The sequence below is a fragment of the Equus przewalskii genome, chromosome X (genome assembly GCF_037783145.1).
Source record: "Equus przewalskii isolate Varuska chromosome X, EquPr2, whole genome shotgun sequence".
Classification (NCBI taxonomy): domain Eukaryota; kingdom Metazoa; phylum Chordata; class Mammalia; order Perissodactyla; family Equidae; genus Equus; species Equus przewalskii.
Window position 1 is genome coordinate 61333798 of NC_091863.1, and position 15261 is coordinate 61349058.

The following is a 15261-nucleotide window of genomic DNA, read 5'->3' on the forward strand; positions in this document are numbered from 1 at the left end:
ATTCAGGTCACTATAGAATAGGCTCACATCTGAGCTTATTCTTTTATTGTTTATTTTTCTTTTATTCATCTACTCTGCCACAAATTAGCCAAGGACAAAATTGTCCTCACAATTCTGGGGGCCAAGCTCCTAGATCCAAATTTTTAAAAAAATCTGCCAGCCATAAGTTATGAATTGAGTAGAAAAAAATGGGAAGAATAGTTGCATGCCTTTGACATACTTCACTGAGAGTGAGAAATACAGTGAGCCCAAGAGTAATGTTAGAATTATTTTCATAGGAAGGCCTTCATCATTTGATAGCAGTGTGAACACATACAAAGCCTTCCTTTCCTACACAAGGCAATTTCCTGCTTTTCAGCAATAAAATGAGCCAGGGTTCAAAAACAAGAATATATCCGTATTAGGAGACACTAATGCAAGTGCTACATTGTGATTAACACTCTAAATTTAACAAACGAACTCTTGACTTTTCTGTTTCTGAGCTGTGTCTTTTAGTTAAGAACATACAGTGGACAAAAAATATATCTTCTGAGTAAGAATGGCTGGCTGAATGCATTCATATCCTCCCTCACCCCTTTAATGGCTGCAGAAAGAAACAAATGCCAGTGGAGATGTGGCCAAGATCACATCCAGACCTGGCTCTTTTCCAGCCCAAGTGTCTTGTATACTGGCCTTGCACTGTGAGCTTCACTCTGCCTCTCTAGAGTAGCAATAGTGTCTTTCCCAGCCCTGCATGGTGAGCAGGGGAAAATTGGTTATTGAATCAAACCCCTCAGCAGCATTCAGGCTGTAATTAACCCTTTGCCATACTACCCGAGATCATCAGATGCTTAAAGTCATACAGGATTGCCTAAAGATCTCCTTTCTGTGGACCAGCTGGACACACCCACACACTCCACCACCACCAGCATTATCACTGGCACACTTGTACCTAAGAAGCTGGAACTAAAAGGCCACAAAAGGTTTTTTACTGTCAAACTCCAGTACTGAGATACTATCAGTTCATTCAAGTTCCATCCTATTTTTAGCAGAGTTGGATTGACTTTAAATGTCCTTTGAACAAATATCTCAGAGGAGAATAGGTGAACCTTTCTGAAAAGGTGCTAATGTCATTAGTTAGGATGCAGTCTGCAAAAGAGTGCAGAAGTGCCTGATTTCTTATTTCTGATGAAAAGCGGATGACCAAATCTCTTGCACACAGACAAACATCTCACATATGCATGCATAAACATGCTCTTTGGAAGTGGTAGGAAAGTCTTTTCCTGACACAAAGAAGATGCCTTTATCTATTTTAAGGAAAAGTAAAACCCAGCCCAGGAAGCTATTCCAGGAGACACTGGAATCAATTATCGGAGCTCAGCATTTTGAGATGCCACATCCTTGGGAGCAAAGTTCTGGTTGGTGCTCCGCTGGTGGCCCTGGAGTCCTTAGGCTGTGTTTGCTGATTAAGTCATGTGAGTAAGAAGCAGCTGTGTGTGGGAATGCTGGGCTCCAGTAGAGACAGGGCTTGAAAGCCCAAGGATCATTGACAGTGTGCATCTGGGAGGCTCCCGCTTGCCCTGGCCCTTGCCTCCCCAACTGGATAGAGAAGAAAAACTAACAAATAGCCCACCCATTTTGAGACCAGGACTATAGAACAAACTGGTCCTCTACTTTTCCCCAGTGTGCTCACTGGAGAGCAAAAGACCTTGATACACTTCTCTGGATCTGGTTAAATAATATTTGCAGTTTTGTTGGAAAAGTGGCTCCTCGTCGGCAATTATTTCGCATATCTCTGAGTTTCACAATTTAATGTATAATAGTAACTTTGCGTATCCCTCCTCCCTATTATCCTGAGCCCCTTTACAGCCAACTCTCAACCCCCTCCACCCCTACCCCCGTCCGACTCTGAAGTGTCACTCATAGTGTTTTTTTAATGCTTCCGACAGTTTCCAAAACAAACAGTGGAGGCTGTGACCGGCGGGTATTCACTCAGTCCGATGCAACAGTATCTCCCAATCCTAGCGGCCTGAGTCGCCATTGGCGGCAGGTCTGCTCCCTAAAAGGCCCGCGCTTGCCAATCTCTGCGCTCTGCCAAGTCCTGGAATCAGGGATTTGAGGACTGATGGTCTGCACATGTCCACTGGGAGGAAGGAGACTGCAAAGGAAAGGACGACTAGACTCCACAGGACTTTGGCTCCAGTTTGATCTTCTCCTTTCATTCTGTCTATTCAAAGAAAAAAATATACGTATATATAAAAATTATACACAATTCTTTTCTTTGAATATACATCCAGAAATTATTTTTCTGTTTTGGGGACTTTTCCGCTTTTTCTCCTTTGCCTGTCTTCTGCGCCCTCTTTACCTCTCCCTCCCTAACCCATCTCAGGTTGAAACTTTGCAGTGCGCATTCCCTTCGCCCCCTCCAGGAATGGCTCTGAGCTCTCGGGCGAATGCCTTCTCCGTGGAAGCTTTGGTGGGGAGACCCAGCAAAAGAAAACTGCAAGACCCAAGAGAGGAGGCGCAGCTTGAGCTGCTGGAGAAAGAGGGCGGAGAGGAGGAGGAGAGAAGGAGCGGCGCCGAAGGGAAGACATGCGAGCAGCCGGGTAAGTGCCTCTACCGCAGCCCCAAAGCTCTGAGCCCGGTACCTGCGCTTGTTGGATCTGCAAGTCTCAGTCTGGCCCGCGACGCTGCGGAAGGGCGGCTAGCCCTACCCTAGGATGTCCCGGCCCAGCCTGATGGCAGCCTTTGGGGCCGCAAGAACATCTCAGCCACCTGACTGTAGGGGAAGTTTCAGAGCCTCCAAATTCAGCCCTAGTTTGTGGTTCACTTGCGGTGAAGGGGAGGGACCCTACATGTTTGTGGAGAAGTGAGACTCTCCAATCTCCCCAAGCCGTGAGAGCCAGAGAGTGGCTGTTTCTCCGGGTAGGAAACAGGACACGCACCGGGATTCCGAGGGGATTCAGCTTGGGGGACCGAAAGCCTCCTAGAGAGTGAGGATGGGCAAATTTGAAGAAAGGCTGTGCCTTTCACTGGACGGGACGTGGGCCCCTTTCTCTCCATCAGGGAGCCACAGTGGGTGTTGTAGGAAACTTAAGGATCCGCCGCCAAGATTCTTGGGGAAGAGACAAAGCCGGTCTGCTCCCAGACAGGAGTCAACGAAAAGGGGGCGCGCGAACTGTGAAGCTCAGTCAAAATCTCGATGTCTTTCTGCCCAGCAGAAAAACGACCCAAGACAGAGCCCTCTGCAACTGCTTTCTCATCCTGTGGAGGCGGCAGCGGCGATCGCAGTAGCGGCGAATGCCTGGAAGAGAAAGATGCTATCCAAGTGGAGCTTCAAGGATCCGAGCTGTGGAAGAGATTCCATGACATTGGGACTGAGATGATCATTACCAAGGCCGGCAGGTTCGGCTCTCCCCAAGCTGTCCAAGGGCAGCGGCTCTCTAGTGTTATGCTTTAGTACCCCTACCCCCCACACCTCCACTCCCGACAGGTATTAGAAAGTCACTGCCTCTCAATCTACCATACTAGGACATGCCTGGCCCATGTTAGTGGCTTAGCCTTTCTTTCCTGTATAACGAGACTCCAAGAGCTCATTCTCCCAGCTCCTGCCTGTGGAGTATGTGACAGAAATTAGACCTCTCAAGGCAGGTGCCAGATGCCACTCCCACATCTTAAACAGTGGACAAGCCTCTCTGTTAAAACCTCACAATTATCAGTGGGCAATAGCCCATCTAGCAGGCCTCAATCTACTGTCCCTTAGCCCAAGCCAGTTTGAGGTGGGCTTTTCCCACTCCTACCTTTTACTGTGGGGCAGCTTCTTCATGGCAGCTTGGTAATTTGTGTGTGTGAATCTTCCTAATTTCGGTCTTTCCCAAATCTCTCACAGAAAGTACCTCTGAAAATTCGGGGAAGGGGCACAGATTTTTCCTTCCTATAGCTTTTTATTATGATGGTGGTGGGAAGTGAGGTGGACACTTGTGGTAAGGATATTCTGCTTCACTCAAAAATCCTGAACTTGTTCAGTCAAGCCTACAACCAACAATCTTTCTTCATGTAGCAAATATCGTTCTCTGAACCTGTCCTAGAATGGGAAGAGTATTGTGAATTCCTTCACTTTTCATTTGCCCCCACCTCTGCCCCACTCCAAATGTGTCTAAAAGAGCCCAGGTCAGTTGCTATGCCATTTTCTCTCCCACAGGAGGATGTTCCCCTCTCTTAGGGTCAAGGTGAAAGGACTGGACCCGGGAAAGCAGTACTTCGTGGCCATCGATGTGGTGCCAGTGGATTCCAAACGTTATAGGTAACCAAGTCCAGAGAAGAGTGCCCCAGGCCAGGCTGGGAATGGGGATTCTGATCTATGGAACCTGAGAGCGCTATTTTGAAAACTCTACCATGAGGGGTGGGATTCTCTCCCATGGGCTTTGGGAGTTGAATTTTCTCACTCAAATTGAGGTTCAGACTGAGAGAGGAGCAGGCTTACTCCTCTTTCCTCTCACTCCTGGAATGCGATGCTAATCAATGTACCCCAAACCTTTCAGCTTCCTGCTGCTCTGGCCTTGGCTGTGCAAACAAACTGCAGAGGGTGTGGGCTCAGGCAGCTGGGACGGGAGCTGTTTGAAGGAATTTGGGAAGAAATGCCTGGACTTCTCGGGTCCATACTGGGCTTTGAGCTGTGCTGCTTTGGCAGCAGGTTCCTGGAGGGATGCCCTGATTTGCCATCCAAGGCAAGGCTAGCAGTTCTCTCTCCTAGGTCCATCTTTTCTTCTTTCCTTAGCCTCTCTCCTGAAGCAGTGGCCAGGTCCCAAAGAGTACAAGTAAGCTTTCCTCTTGATATAAGCTCTCTACCTAGAGCAGGCTAAAAGTGCAGAATTGACCTGAAACGAAGAGTCCAGTCTGTTTCAGCAGCCCGGAAGTGTAAATCTGCCAGGCTTTGGCTCAGGGGCAATGGGAGTTTTGCGAGAGGTGCCTGCACCCGGGCTGCAAACTTTCGACTGAAGTGGGTAACCAGTCTTTCTAGGAGACAGCCCCCATCGCGTCCAGTGCTGCGTTTGAGGGGCAAGGAGAAGGCTCAGCTCAATAGCCTGCTGGGGCCCCAGCCTGGAAATAGCAGAACAAGCAGTTTGCTTCTGCATTTGAGCTGGCTTGGGAATGTGGTGCCCAACTGAGCGATTGAGATTAGAAACAATAGGAAAATCAGTCCCGAGACCACCTGGGGCAGAGTTCCTGGGGGTATTCTGATGCAAAGCTTTGTTGGGGAAAAGGCTTCTAGGATGACTGCTGGCAGTGGGCTGGACAGACACTCTCCTCACCCCTCTGCTTCTTCCCTGATGCTTCTGGCCCGAGGCTTAAGGATTTTTCCAGCGACTCTGCCCCATAGAACAGGTTAGATCAAATTTTGTTGTGGCTTCTGTGAGGAAATACAAACCAGACTCTGAAATCTCATAACATTATACTTACTCTGGGACTTCATTGCATTTTAATGAAATATGCTTATTTTCAGTTTGCTTTCTGACTTTGAACGCTCTTTGGAAATGAAGTTGGATCTTCTACTAGTTGCCTTTGGGATTAGCGGGCAAACCTTGGCCGAGGCTCTTAGCATCAGAGCCTAGCAATCTTCCTCCCACGCTCCTGGCTGTGGCCCTCTGTACCTAAAGCCACACTCTGCGCCTTTTCAGGTACGTGTACCACAGCTCACAGTGGATGGTAGCCGGGAATACGGACCATTCCTGCATCACTCCTAGGTTCTATATTCACCCGGACTCACCCTGCTCAGGAGAGACCTGGATGCGGCAGATCATCAGCTTCGATCGCGTGAAACTCACCAACAACGAGATGGACGACAAAGGTCATGTAAGTGTGTGCAATCCTTTGCCCTGAGGAGGGGAGGGAGATGCCAAGGCCTCAGCCCTTGGGTGGCCCTGGAGAGGCCAAGGAGGCTTTTTCTCCCAGTTGCCTAACGTGGTCTATAGGAACTGCTCAAGTTCTGGGCCTGTGACCAAAGTAGCTCCTATGGCCTTTGTTTTGCATCTGAGAGTGCTAGGGGATGGGGATGGTGAGAGAAGGGAATTTGAGGATCAAATGAGGCTTGTTTAAGCCAGGATGTTTGGTCTGGGAGAGTGTAAGGGAACATTTCACGGAGCTCTCTGACATCTCAGCCTCCTGGGCAATCACTGTTGGCTCTGATTGCTTTCTCCTAGACGGGGCACTTTCTGTGTAGCATGGTGTGGTGGAAATCTCCTCCACAACCTGCCGCCATGGAAGGCCTTTTCAGGTCACCAGGATCTTAAGCCATCTTCCCAAATGCACCCCGGCCTGCCTTTGCCCTGCCAGGCCATGTGCCAGCCACAAAAGGAGAAAGGGAGGCTCCCAGGATTAGGAGGTGGGGAGATGTCAGAGGGTTGCCCATCATTTACTGCAAGCCTAGGGAATTAATGGCAGGCACTCATTCCAGTGACACCTGGGGATATCACATGGTCACCCACGGTTGGAAGCAGGAAAAGTCCCATCTGGAAGTGGAATCACTGCTGCTTGGTGCCGCTGTGCTGCCCTACTCTGGAAACCCCGTAGCCTTGAGGGCCTCTGTCTGGGACCAAATGGCACAGAAAAGTCCTTGTGTGTGGCTAGTCTAGCCTTTCTGGTTTAGCCTTACTTTTGTGTGTGGGCAGGTTGGGGGTGCGGAGGAGGGGAAGCCAATTTCTAGGCAGCATTTGATGATTTCTTCTCCAGATCATTCTGCAATCCATGCACAAGTATAAGCCCCGTGTGCACGTGATGGAACAGGACAGCAGGATTGACCTGTCCCGGATTCAGTCCCTGCCCGCTGAAGGGGTTAAAACGTTCACTTTTAAAGAAACTGAGTTCACCACTGTGACAGCTTACCAAAACCAGCAGGTAAAGCCAACTAGGTCCCAGGCAAGCAAGGATGGCCCCAGAGGGACTTTTGGGATAGAGGCAAACTGTACTATACGGATTGAATTTTTCACAATTAAAAAAAGTCATAGTGCTATTGCATTGTCATCAAGCAAGTTTGATCATGAATTGTGTGGATCTTGTGTTAGAAAGGAAAGCACAACAAAGAGTGCCAGGAGAGAAAGGACATAACCATTCCAAATTTGACTTACCAATATGCTTACATTTATTTAACATGCCATATTACATGTTGAAAAGTGTTTTTGTGGTGGTTGTAACCATTAAAAACAATGGAGATGGTGTTATTAGTGAGGACACTGACTTTATCTTGCTCTCTCTTTTGAATCCATAGATTACCAAACTGAAAATAGACAGGAATCCTTTTGCTAAAGGATTTAGGGATCCTGGAAGAAACAGGTAAACAACATAACAGTCACATCTAATGTTTATATAGCTCTTTTTGCAAGTATTACAGATTAGCAAACTGTGGCTTAGAGACTCAGGGGACCTATGTTTTGTAACTAGTAGGTAGTAGGAAAGGAACTTAGCTGTTTTGTCTCCAAAATCTTGCTTTCTCCCTCTCTGAAATTGTTTATTCTAGATTCCAGGGGGTTTATTCAGGAAATAATTACTGGGAATTTTATTCAGAAGTCTACCTGTAAAATAAAAATATTTCAGATATTCACCCCTAAAGGCTATAACAAAATAACTCAAAAGTTTACATAAATCATTATTTTCAGGAAATGCATTCTGGAGGTTGAATCTCTTTTTCAGGGGTGTATTGGATGGGCTTTTAGAGACCTACCCATGGAGGCCTTCTCTCACTCTGGATTTTAAAACTTTTGGTGCAGACACACAAAGTAAGAAAAGTTTTATTAACTTTTATTTTTAAAAGTAAATGAAATAAGAACAGTCAGAACCTCTGTACCAAATACTACACAAGGGGAGAATTACATGCCAGAAAATGTGTGTTTACAGGCAAGTGGGTGTATATTTATCTTGATGAGGAGGTAAGAGGCAAAAAGGAAGGAGAACTGGCATGAAGGAAAAGTACAGAGCCATGGTAATGGTGGGTTTATTGACTTCTATCTTCTTGAGTTATCATGCATCCTGAAATCTCCAGATCTCATCTGGATTCTTCAGCATCTCACTATATCATACTCTTTAGGATCTGCCCGTGAGGCATTTGTGGCCTTGTTTGGAAATATGTTAGGTATTGAAATAAATATTTTATGTTTTAGGAGAAACTTTCAGAACATGTTAAAATGACTTCCATTAAATTTTGCCAACACTTAGCTCTAATTTTCCTTGTGTTGTGAGTAGGGAAAATAAATGTTGAAAACAATACTAAGCCAGCACAATTAGATTAATTGCCATAAGCATTTAAAATATTTGCAAGGTATGTGTTCTCAGGTAGGGCATTACATGAATAAATGATAAGAATAATTAGACAACGCAGGCTTTGTGGTGGAAGAACATATATCTTCTTTTACTCTGATATCTAACAATGAATAGAAGAATCTTTATTTGCAAGCAACATGGAATTATTTTACCCCTTTTATCTTTACTCCATTAAAGTTGTTTGTCTTTGAACATTAACGCAAGGTTACAGTTATAGAGAAAATCATCAACATTATAAGTAGATTGAGTTTTATAAGATATAACTACCAATCAAAATGTAAAGAGATCAAGTCTAATATTTTGGTGAAATGTTTCACTGGATTGACTGTGTTAATTTGGTTTAGAGAGTTCCATAGAAAAATAGGAACACTTATTTTATAGTATCACTTTAACTAATAGCATCTAGGCAGCATGCTTTTAAAATATCCAAACCAACACTAAGTATACTAAAAAAGAAAAAAAGCTAAAGATGATCATTAATTGATAATTTAAAATACACAGTTTTCTTAATTATTTAAGATGCCCAGAATGTTCTTAAATTGCAAAAAAAGGGTATCAGTTTTTTAAAATAACTTTTGAATGCTTAGTTATAAAAGATATTTGCCATCCTGTTGATAAAGAATTAGGTTATGTCTATGCATACGTCTATATACACAAAATAGTTAAGAAAAACAATAGCAATACCAAAAAAATCCCACAAAAAATTGACCAAGTTCACTCAATAAGGAATTTTCTAAATTCAAACACTTACAAAAATAAGGTGTAGTGTACAGATTTTCCTGGACCTTATAATTATCTCTAACTCTAGTAAATGCCGGGCCACCATAAAATATCCCCTGACTACATTGATACAAACACTTTCATTTTCATCTTGATATTTTTTAACCTGCAAAATTTTCTTTAACTCTTGATATAGTGCACCACTGAAGTCTCCCCATCCGTACTTTTCATGCAAGGAAAAAATCTAATGCATTTAAATGTTATTTTAATTTATAAACATTACTTTCATGTGCACTGATTTTTTTATCAGACTGAAGTTTTCTGTATAATCCCAAGCAACCAATTTATTCAATTTAATCAAGCATTTAATTTAGTAATATTTTTAAGCTTAAAAAATTTTAAAAAATAATTTTTATTTGTAAGATATACTTGGTTCTGGGTCATATGTAATTGGACTTCTTCTTTATTCATTAGATAAATGTTGTTCAAGTGCCTAGCACAGTTCTTGTACATAGTGAATGCGTAACACATGAAAACAACAGCGGTGCTAAAAGTAATAGTGATGGTAGTAGAGATACCATATTCAACTTTAGTCAGAAAAATGAGCATGCTCTTTACCAAAGAAATTAAAAGAACTGTGAACTTGCAAGGAAAGCTAACCTAAAAATGAAACAGGGATAGCTATGGACATGATTCTGATTCAGTAGGAACACCAAGTTCATTGTTTACTGAATTGTCATTCACAGGTGGAAGCAGTGGCTCATCTCCAGTGACCTCTAGTGGAGGGGCTCCCTCTCCTTTGAACTCCTTGCTTTCTCCACCTTGCTCCCCACCTACGTTTCACTTACCTACAAGCTCCCTTGGAATGCCCTGTCCGGAGGTGTACCTGCAGGATATCAACCTGCCCCTTTGCTACAAGATTTGCCCAACTAATTTTTGGCGACAGCAGCATCTTGTCTTGCCTGCTCCTGAAAGGCTAGCAAGCAGCAACAGTTCTCAGTGTTTAGCCCCACTCATGATGGAAGTTCCCATGTTATCTTCCCTGGGGGTCACCAATTCAAAAAGTGATTCTTCTGCAGACTTCAGTGGGCAGTGTCTACAAGCACCTAATTCTGCCAATCAAATGTTGTATGGATTACAGGCACCTGGAAATATTTTATCACCATATCCCATTGCTCAGGAAGCAATTGGTTGTTCTTTCCATCCTTCCTATGGCTTTTATAGGTACAACTTCTCCATGCCATCTAGACTGATAAATGCTGACAACCAACTCAAAGTGAATGACAACCGTCAAGTTTCTTTTAGAGAAGGCAAATGCAGTCATGGTCATTGGTATCCAACAATTAATCATTGTCTTTAATGGAATAGTCACGTTCACTTCTAAAACAATTACATGTGAGCGCATATTTTTTTTATTTGTAGCCAAAGAAAGGTTAAGAGCTATTGGGTTTAAAAAGCTTCATTATCAGAGGGTATTTCTCTGTTATGCATTTAGAGTGCCTTATCAAATGTTCACAAGAAGTTGTTATAGGTCAAATATGACCTATCGTGATAGATCTCTGATTACAGTGGCCTTGGGCCTCAAAAAAGATACTCAATAAATATTATTTAATGAGATGGACTACCAGTGAAAATTGACTCCAGATGACAAAGTCTCCAATTATAACGAAGCCAGTTTACCATGTCAGCTGCCTCTTATATATTGACAATGACCAAAAGAAGGTGGATTTAATTCCTGTGAAAGTAGTGAAACAATTTTAGTTTAATCTATGAATATTGTTGTCATTGTAATTATCTATCTAGTAATTGTAAAGGAAAATTTCATTGCTCATTTGCCTTATACTTTTATATTCTGCTATTGAAGGAGCAACTAATCTCAGTTTTAAGGTATAAATAAGGACACAAACTTTCAAATATTAATCTTTGCAGCCTAAAGACCCTTTAATCCTTAAGGAACACAAAGATTAAATGAAAAGCAAAATATTCTAAATAAATTTGATCTTTTACTTCCTTTTACTTTTTGGATCATTCCTAGGTGAAGCTTGTTTACTTATTCCTCTAACAAACCTGGTATTTTATACACAGTTTACAAAAACAAATTATTGTAGTTCGCCAAAAAGACCATGGAATTATAATTTGAAGGAGGAGAATATATCTGAGTCTGGAAATATGAAAATATCACGACATCAGGAAAATTTAATTTCTCTTTTGTGCTTCAATCACGATAAATTAGACTCGACAAAAAGTATCATAAATTAGACTTTAGTTTATGAAGTTGAAAAGTTTCTTTTGCCTGGTCCTAAATTTTCTGAAAAGACTTGTTAAGTATAACCTATATATAATTTGTATATCCTTAAAATTAATCATATTTTAATTTTTATGCTATTAGCCCTACAATTTATTAAGCAAAGACCCTTCAAATTACAATGGCATGACTTAACTTTTGATAAACTAACCAAACTGCTAAACTGCTTTCTCTAAGTTTTCCAACACATATTAGGAAGAGCATGTCATTATTATTTATTTTGCTCAAAATGGTTATTTCCTCTTAAGTATATCTTATAAGTGTGCCTTCCTATATATACTTTAAAATTATGTGCCTGTTCACTTCTGGGGCTATGGATAGAACAGCACATGGTTACATTCAAACTGAGTATTTTAGTCAAGATGAAATATTATTTGTGGCCCAAACTAACTAGGTACCTGTTAGAAAAGTCTTTGAGGCAGAAAACTTGTACTACCTAAGTTTATCAAATCAGGGATCAAAGCAGCAAGTACACTTTATTTCTGTCTATTCCAAAACAGTAATGCTGTAGGCTAACTTACACTGCTAAAATAAATTATGATTTTTTTAAAGCAGAAACTCCCATATCAGATTACAATGAAACTTATTCTGATGGTTTACCTGACAGATAATTAGTAATTAACAACAGAAAGTATTTAACTAAAAAGTCCAGAGAATCTCTGGGTTACTTTTTAATGATTATTTAAGAGAAAGCATTAATTTTGTAGCTACTTGAATATATATACCCGATGCTTTATATTTCAGATCATTTTGCTATATTTTGCCCATATAAAATTGACAATACAGAACTATATTGATAAAGGAGATTAATATAAAGGGGCAAAAGTTTAAATTTTAGAATCTAAACAACTACTTTAGGCTGTTTTTGTATAATGTTCATAAATTGCCATTTCATACTTTTAATTGAAGAAGTAACCAAGGGAAAGCTTTCATAGAAAATTAGACTTAGAAGAGACCTCAAGAAGTCTAGTAAGCAGTCCCCTACTTTCTGAGCAAGTTACTCATCTGCAGGAAGCTGCTAACAGCTCTAATTCATGCACAATTAATATGCAGTGTCCTTACTATTTTACATTGAATAAATTCTTACTCCTCAATGTAGGACGGTGCAAAACTCGGGTAACTTGGTAAATTGAGGCTATGGTTCTGGAATAAAAACCAAAATGCCATGGAATTCTATTAATTTCAACTGCATCAACTAAATATTAAGCTCGCTTTAAAAATCTACAAAAATCAAAAGCCACTCTGGTTAGACAAGGTATGAAATAGCAAATGAAAGTGGCCAAATGGTACTTAATAGATTCCCAAGTCTGATAATTAAAACTATTTCCAATTGGTTTGATCATATATATACATCTCCCCCCCCCAAAAATAAAACATCCAATTCAGCTGACTAGATTTATAAAATCTAATTCTTAACCTGACCTGGTTATATGGCTTACCGCAAATAAGTCTAGAGAAAATAAAATTTTCATCAAGTCTGTAAAATTTGTACATTGAGTCAGGAAAGAAGTGAATGTTGCTTTGTCCTTGTATAATTTCGAGTCACGCTCAAACCTGTAGTCAGATTCCCTTGTCAGGAAGGTTCTATTTTGTGGAACAGCCAGTCAAGCTGAGATCAAGGACTTGATTTCAAGTTTGAGGTTGGTTGCAGAACACATGTCTAAGTGGGTAAATGCTCTATTCACTACATTTTAAAGACAAAAATATGACTTTAGATAACATAACTCAGAACGTCAAAACTATTATTTCTTTTCACAAAACAGAGGGGCTAGGACTCCTGGATATTATATTATAAAGTCCAATATATAACTTTAGATTACATATTTGAGTCTTCAAACATTAATATAATTGCTCATCTTCACTATACTACAAAATGAAGAGTTATATTTTCCCCAAGCTATGAAGATAGATATTCATGATATTTCACTGCCGTTAGGCATGGGTTCTACAACTGGTCTAAGAATGGACAAGACTTCATTCTTCTTTTGTGAGGTTGAAGTGTGTCTATGGCATGAAAAGAAATGAACAATTAGAATTGTCAAGTGATGAGTCAGTGAATCAGTCCTTGAATGGTCAGAGTCCTATGTGCCGACTGCTTGACAAGGTGCCAACAATGAATAAAGACAAGCATCTATACTGGACGTTAAGAAAGATTTCCCTTTCATTCTCCTAAGCATTTATACTATGCACCTTGGGGAAAATCATGGTGCACATAAGGCAGGTAGCATGTATCTTGTTAAGTGTTACTGGTATAATGCTAAGCCAGAACATGACTGAAATAAATGCTTTGCATACATATTTAAAATATATTTTACAAAAATATACAAAAATGCTGATGACAAATTTAGATGCTTTGAGACAGTAGTGTTATATGTCCACATATGTATTGGGGTAATATACAGTTTTTATCTCCCAGGTAAATCTCAATAACAAATCTTTTCCTTATCTGAATTTGCAATTTGATAAATTCCAGATGTCACACTGTAATTTATATAACCAGTAGGGTTTTAGTTTAGTTTTGTTTTAAAATAATTTATACCATGTTGCTTTTCATCCTTCCTCTTCTTAAAAAGAGATGCTACAAGAACACCTACTCATTATATACTTGTACTATTGTGGAAAGGCAGATTTAAATATACTTAGAGATGTCTAATTGCATGTACTGTATTTTTTTAATTTAATTGACAGGGTGGAAGTACAATGTTTTCACTCCAGTTTAGAGATACATTGCCTTTGTGCTGAAAAATTTTCAATTAACCAAAATAACAATATCCTGGTATACAGCAACAGTTTACCAGTTGATTTCATTGGAATTTAACCTATTTATTGGAGCAGTTTAAAACAAACCAAATGCATAGTTTAGGCATTGGTGGCAGTTGTTTTGATATAAGTGCCTTCGTATACGTTTAATCTTCTTAGGTTTGGTCTGCAATTAAATGATAATTTGTATTAAAATTGTGCAAATAAACATGGTTTGGATGAAAACATAAAACAGAACAAATAGATATATAGGACATGAGAAACATATCCAGTATTAAAACTATTTACATGTGTGGTGCTGGCCAACTTCTGACATGCTGTTTCAATAAAATATTGAGAAGAAAAAGCTAGTATCATTTCCTTTTAAAGTTTCAAATGTTCACGTTTACAGATTTGTACTGCACATTAATATGTAAACATACATTATAGTGAGCAGATGTACAGAGAATAGTTATAGGATATTTCTACTTATTTGAAATGTATACATGTATACTGGATTTATTTTTTAAAGTACCTGAAAGAGTTACCAAATTTAAAATTAAATACAATAGACAATCTTGAAGTTATACTACAATAAATTGTATCATTAAACTCTTTTATCAAATTATGATGACAGAATTTTGATTTTGGATTTAGGATTATATAATTATCCACATGATCAAGTAAAATGTAATATTATGCAGTACAAAATGGTATAAATAATTCAAAATTTTACTAGAACAAGAAGGGAATAAAATCATGTATTTATATGGATAAAAATTAATGTCTTTAAATTAAAGATTGTTTGGATTAAATACATAATTCATTCTATCTTCAATTTTTCTGGTCAGTTTTTGGAAAATGTTGATGTTTTAGTGTTTTGTTTTTTTTTTTTTTTAAAGATTTTATTATTTCCTTTTTCTCCCCAAAGCCCCCCGGTACATAGTTGTATATTCTTCGTTGTGGGTTCTTCTAGTTGTGGCATGTGGGACGCTGCCTCAGCGTGGTCTGACGAGCAGTGCCATGTCCGCACCCAGGATTCGAGCCAATGAAACACTGGGCCGCCTGCAGCGGAGCGCGTGAACTTAACCACTCGGCCACGGGGCCAGCCCCAATGTTTTAGTGTTTTTACCTTCACTTAAATTTTGCCTGAAATTGAGTTTTCATATTTCTTTTGTGACATGAGGATTTTGTGACCTTTTACC

At 40.3% G+C, this 15261-nt stretch overlaps 1 protein-coding gene across 2 annotated transcripts; it reads left to right on the forward strand.

Annotated features, from left to right (window-relative positions):
- Window positions 1-1983: 1983 nt before the first annotated feature.
- Window positions 1984-14423, forward strand: TBX22 (T-box transcription factor 22). Of its 2 annotated transcripts, none has more exons than XM_008538359.2 (8): window positions 1984-2585; window positions 3198-3384; window positions 4181-4282; window positions 5658-5832; window positions 6709-6873; window positions 7244-7308; window positions 7666-7751; window positions 9759-14423. In XM_008538359.2, the coding sequence occupies exons 1-8, from the start codon at window positions 2105-2107 to the stop codon at window positions 10370-10372; spliced, it is 1875 nt and encodes a 624-aa protein (XP_008536581.2). In that variant the 5' UTR covers window positions 1984-2104; the 3' UTR covers window positions 10373-14423. The 2 variants fall into 2 exon arrangements, with proteins under 2 accessions (XP_008536581.2, XP_070460321.1); XM_070604220.1 differs by having other exon boundaries at window positions 3201-3384; window positions 9759-13458.
- Window positions 14424-15261: the final 838 nt, after the last annotated feature.

Excerpts from the sequence above, each read along its gene's own strand:
- TBX22 (XM_008538359.2), top strand. The coding sequence starts at position 2,105 with ATGGTCTGCACATGTCCACTGGGAGGAAGGAGACTGCAAAGGAAAGGA. Across the intron at positions 3,385-4,180 it reads ATCATTACCAAGGCCGGCAG|GAGGATGTTCCCCTCTCTTA; the intron begins GTTCGGCTCTCC and ends TCTCTCCCACAG. Across the intron at positions 6,874-7,243 it reads CAGCTTACCAAAACCAGCAG|ATTACCAAACTGAAAATAGA; the intron begins GTAAAGCCAACT and ends TTGAATCCATAG.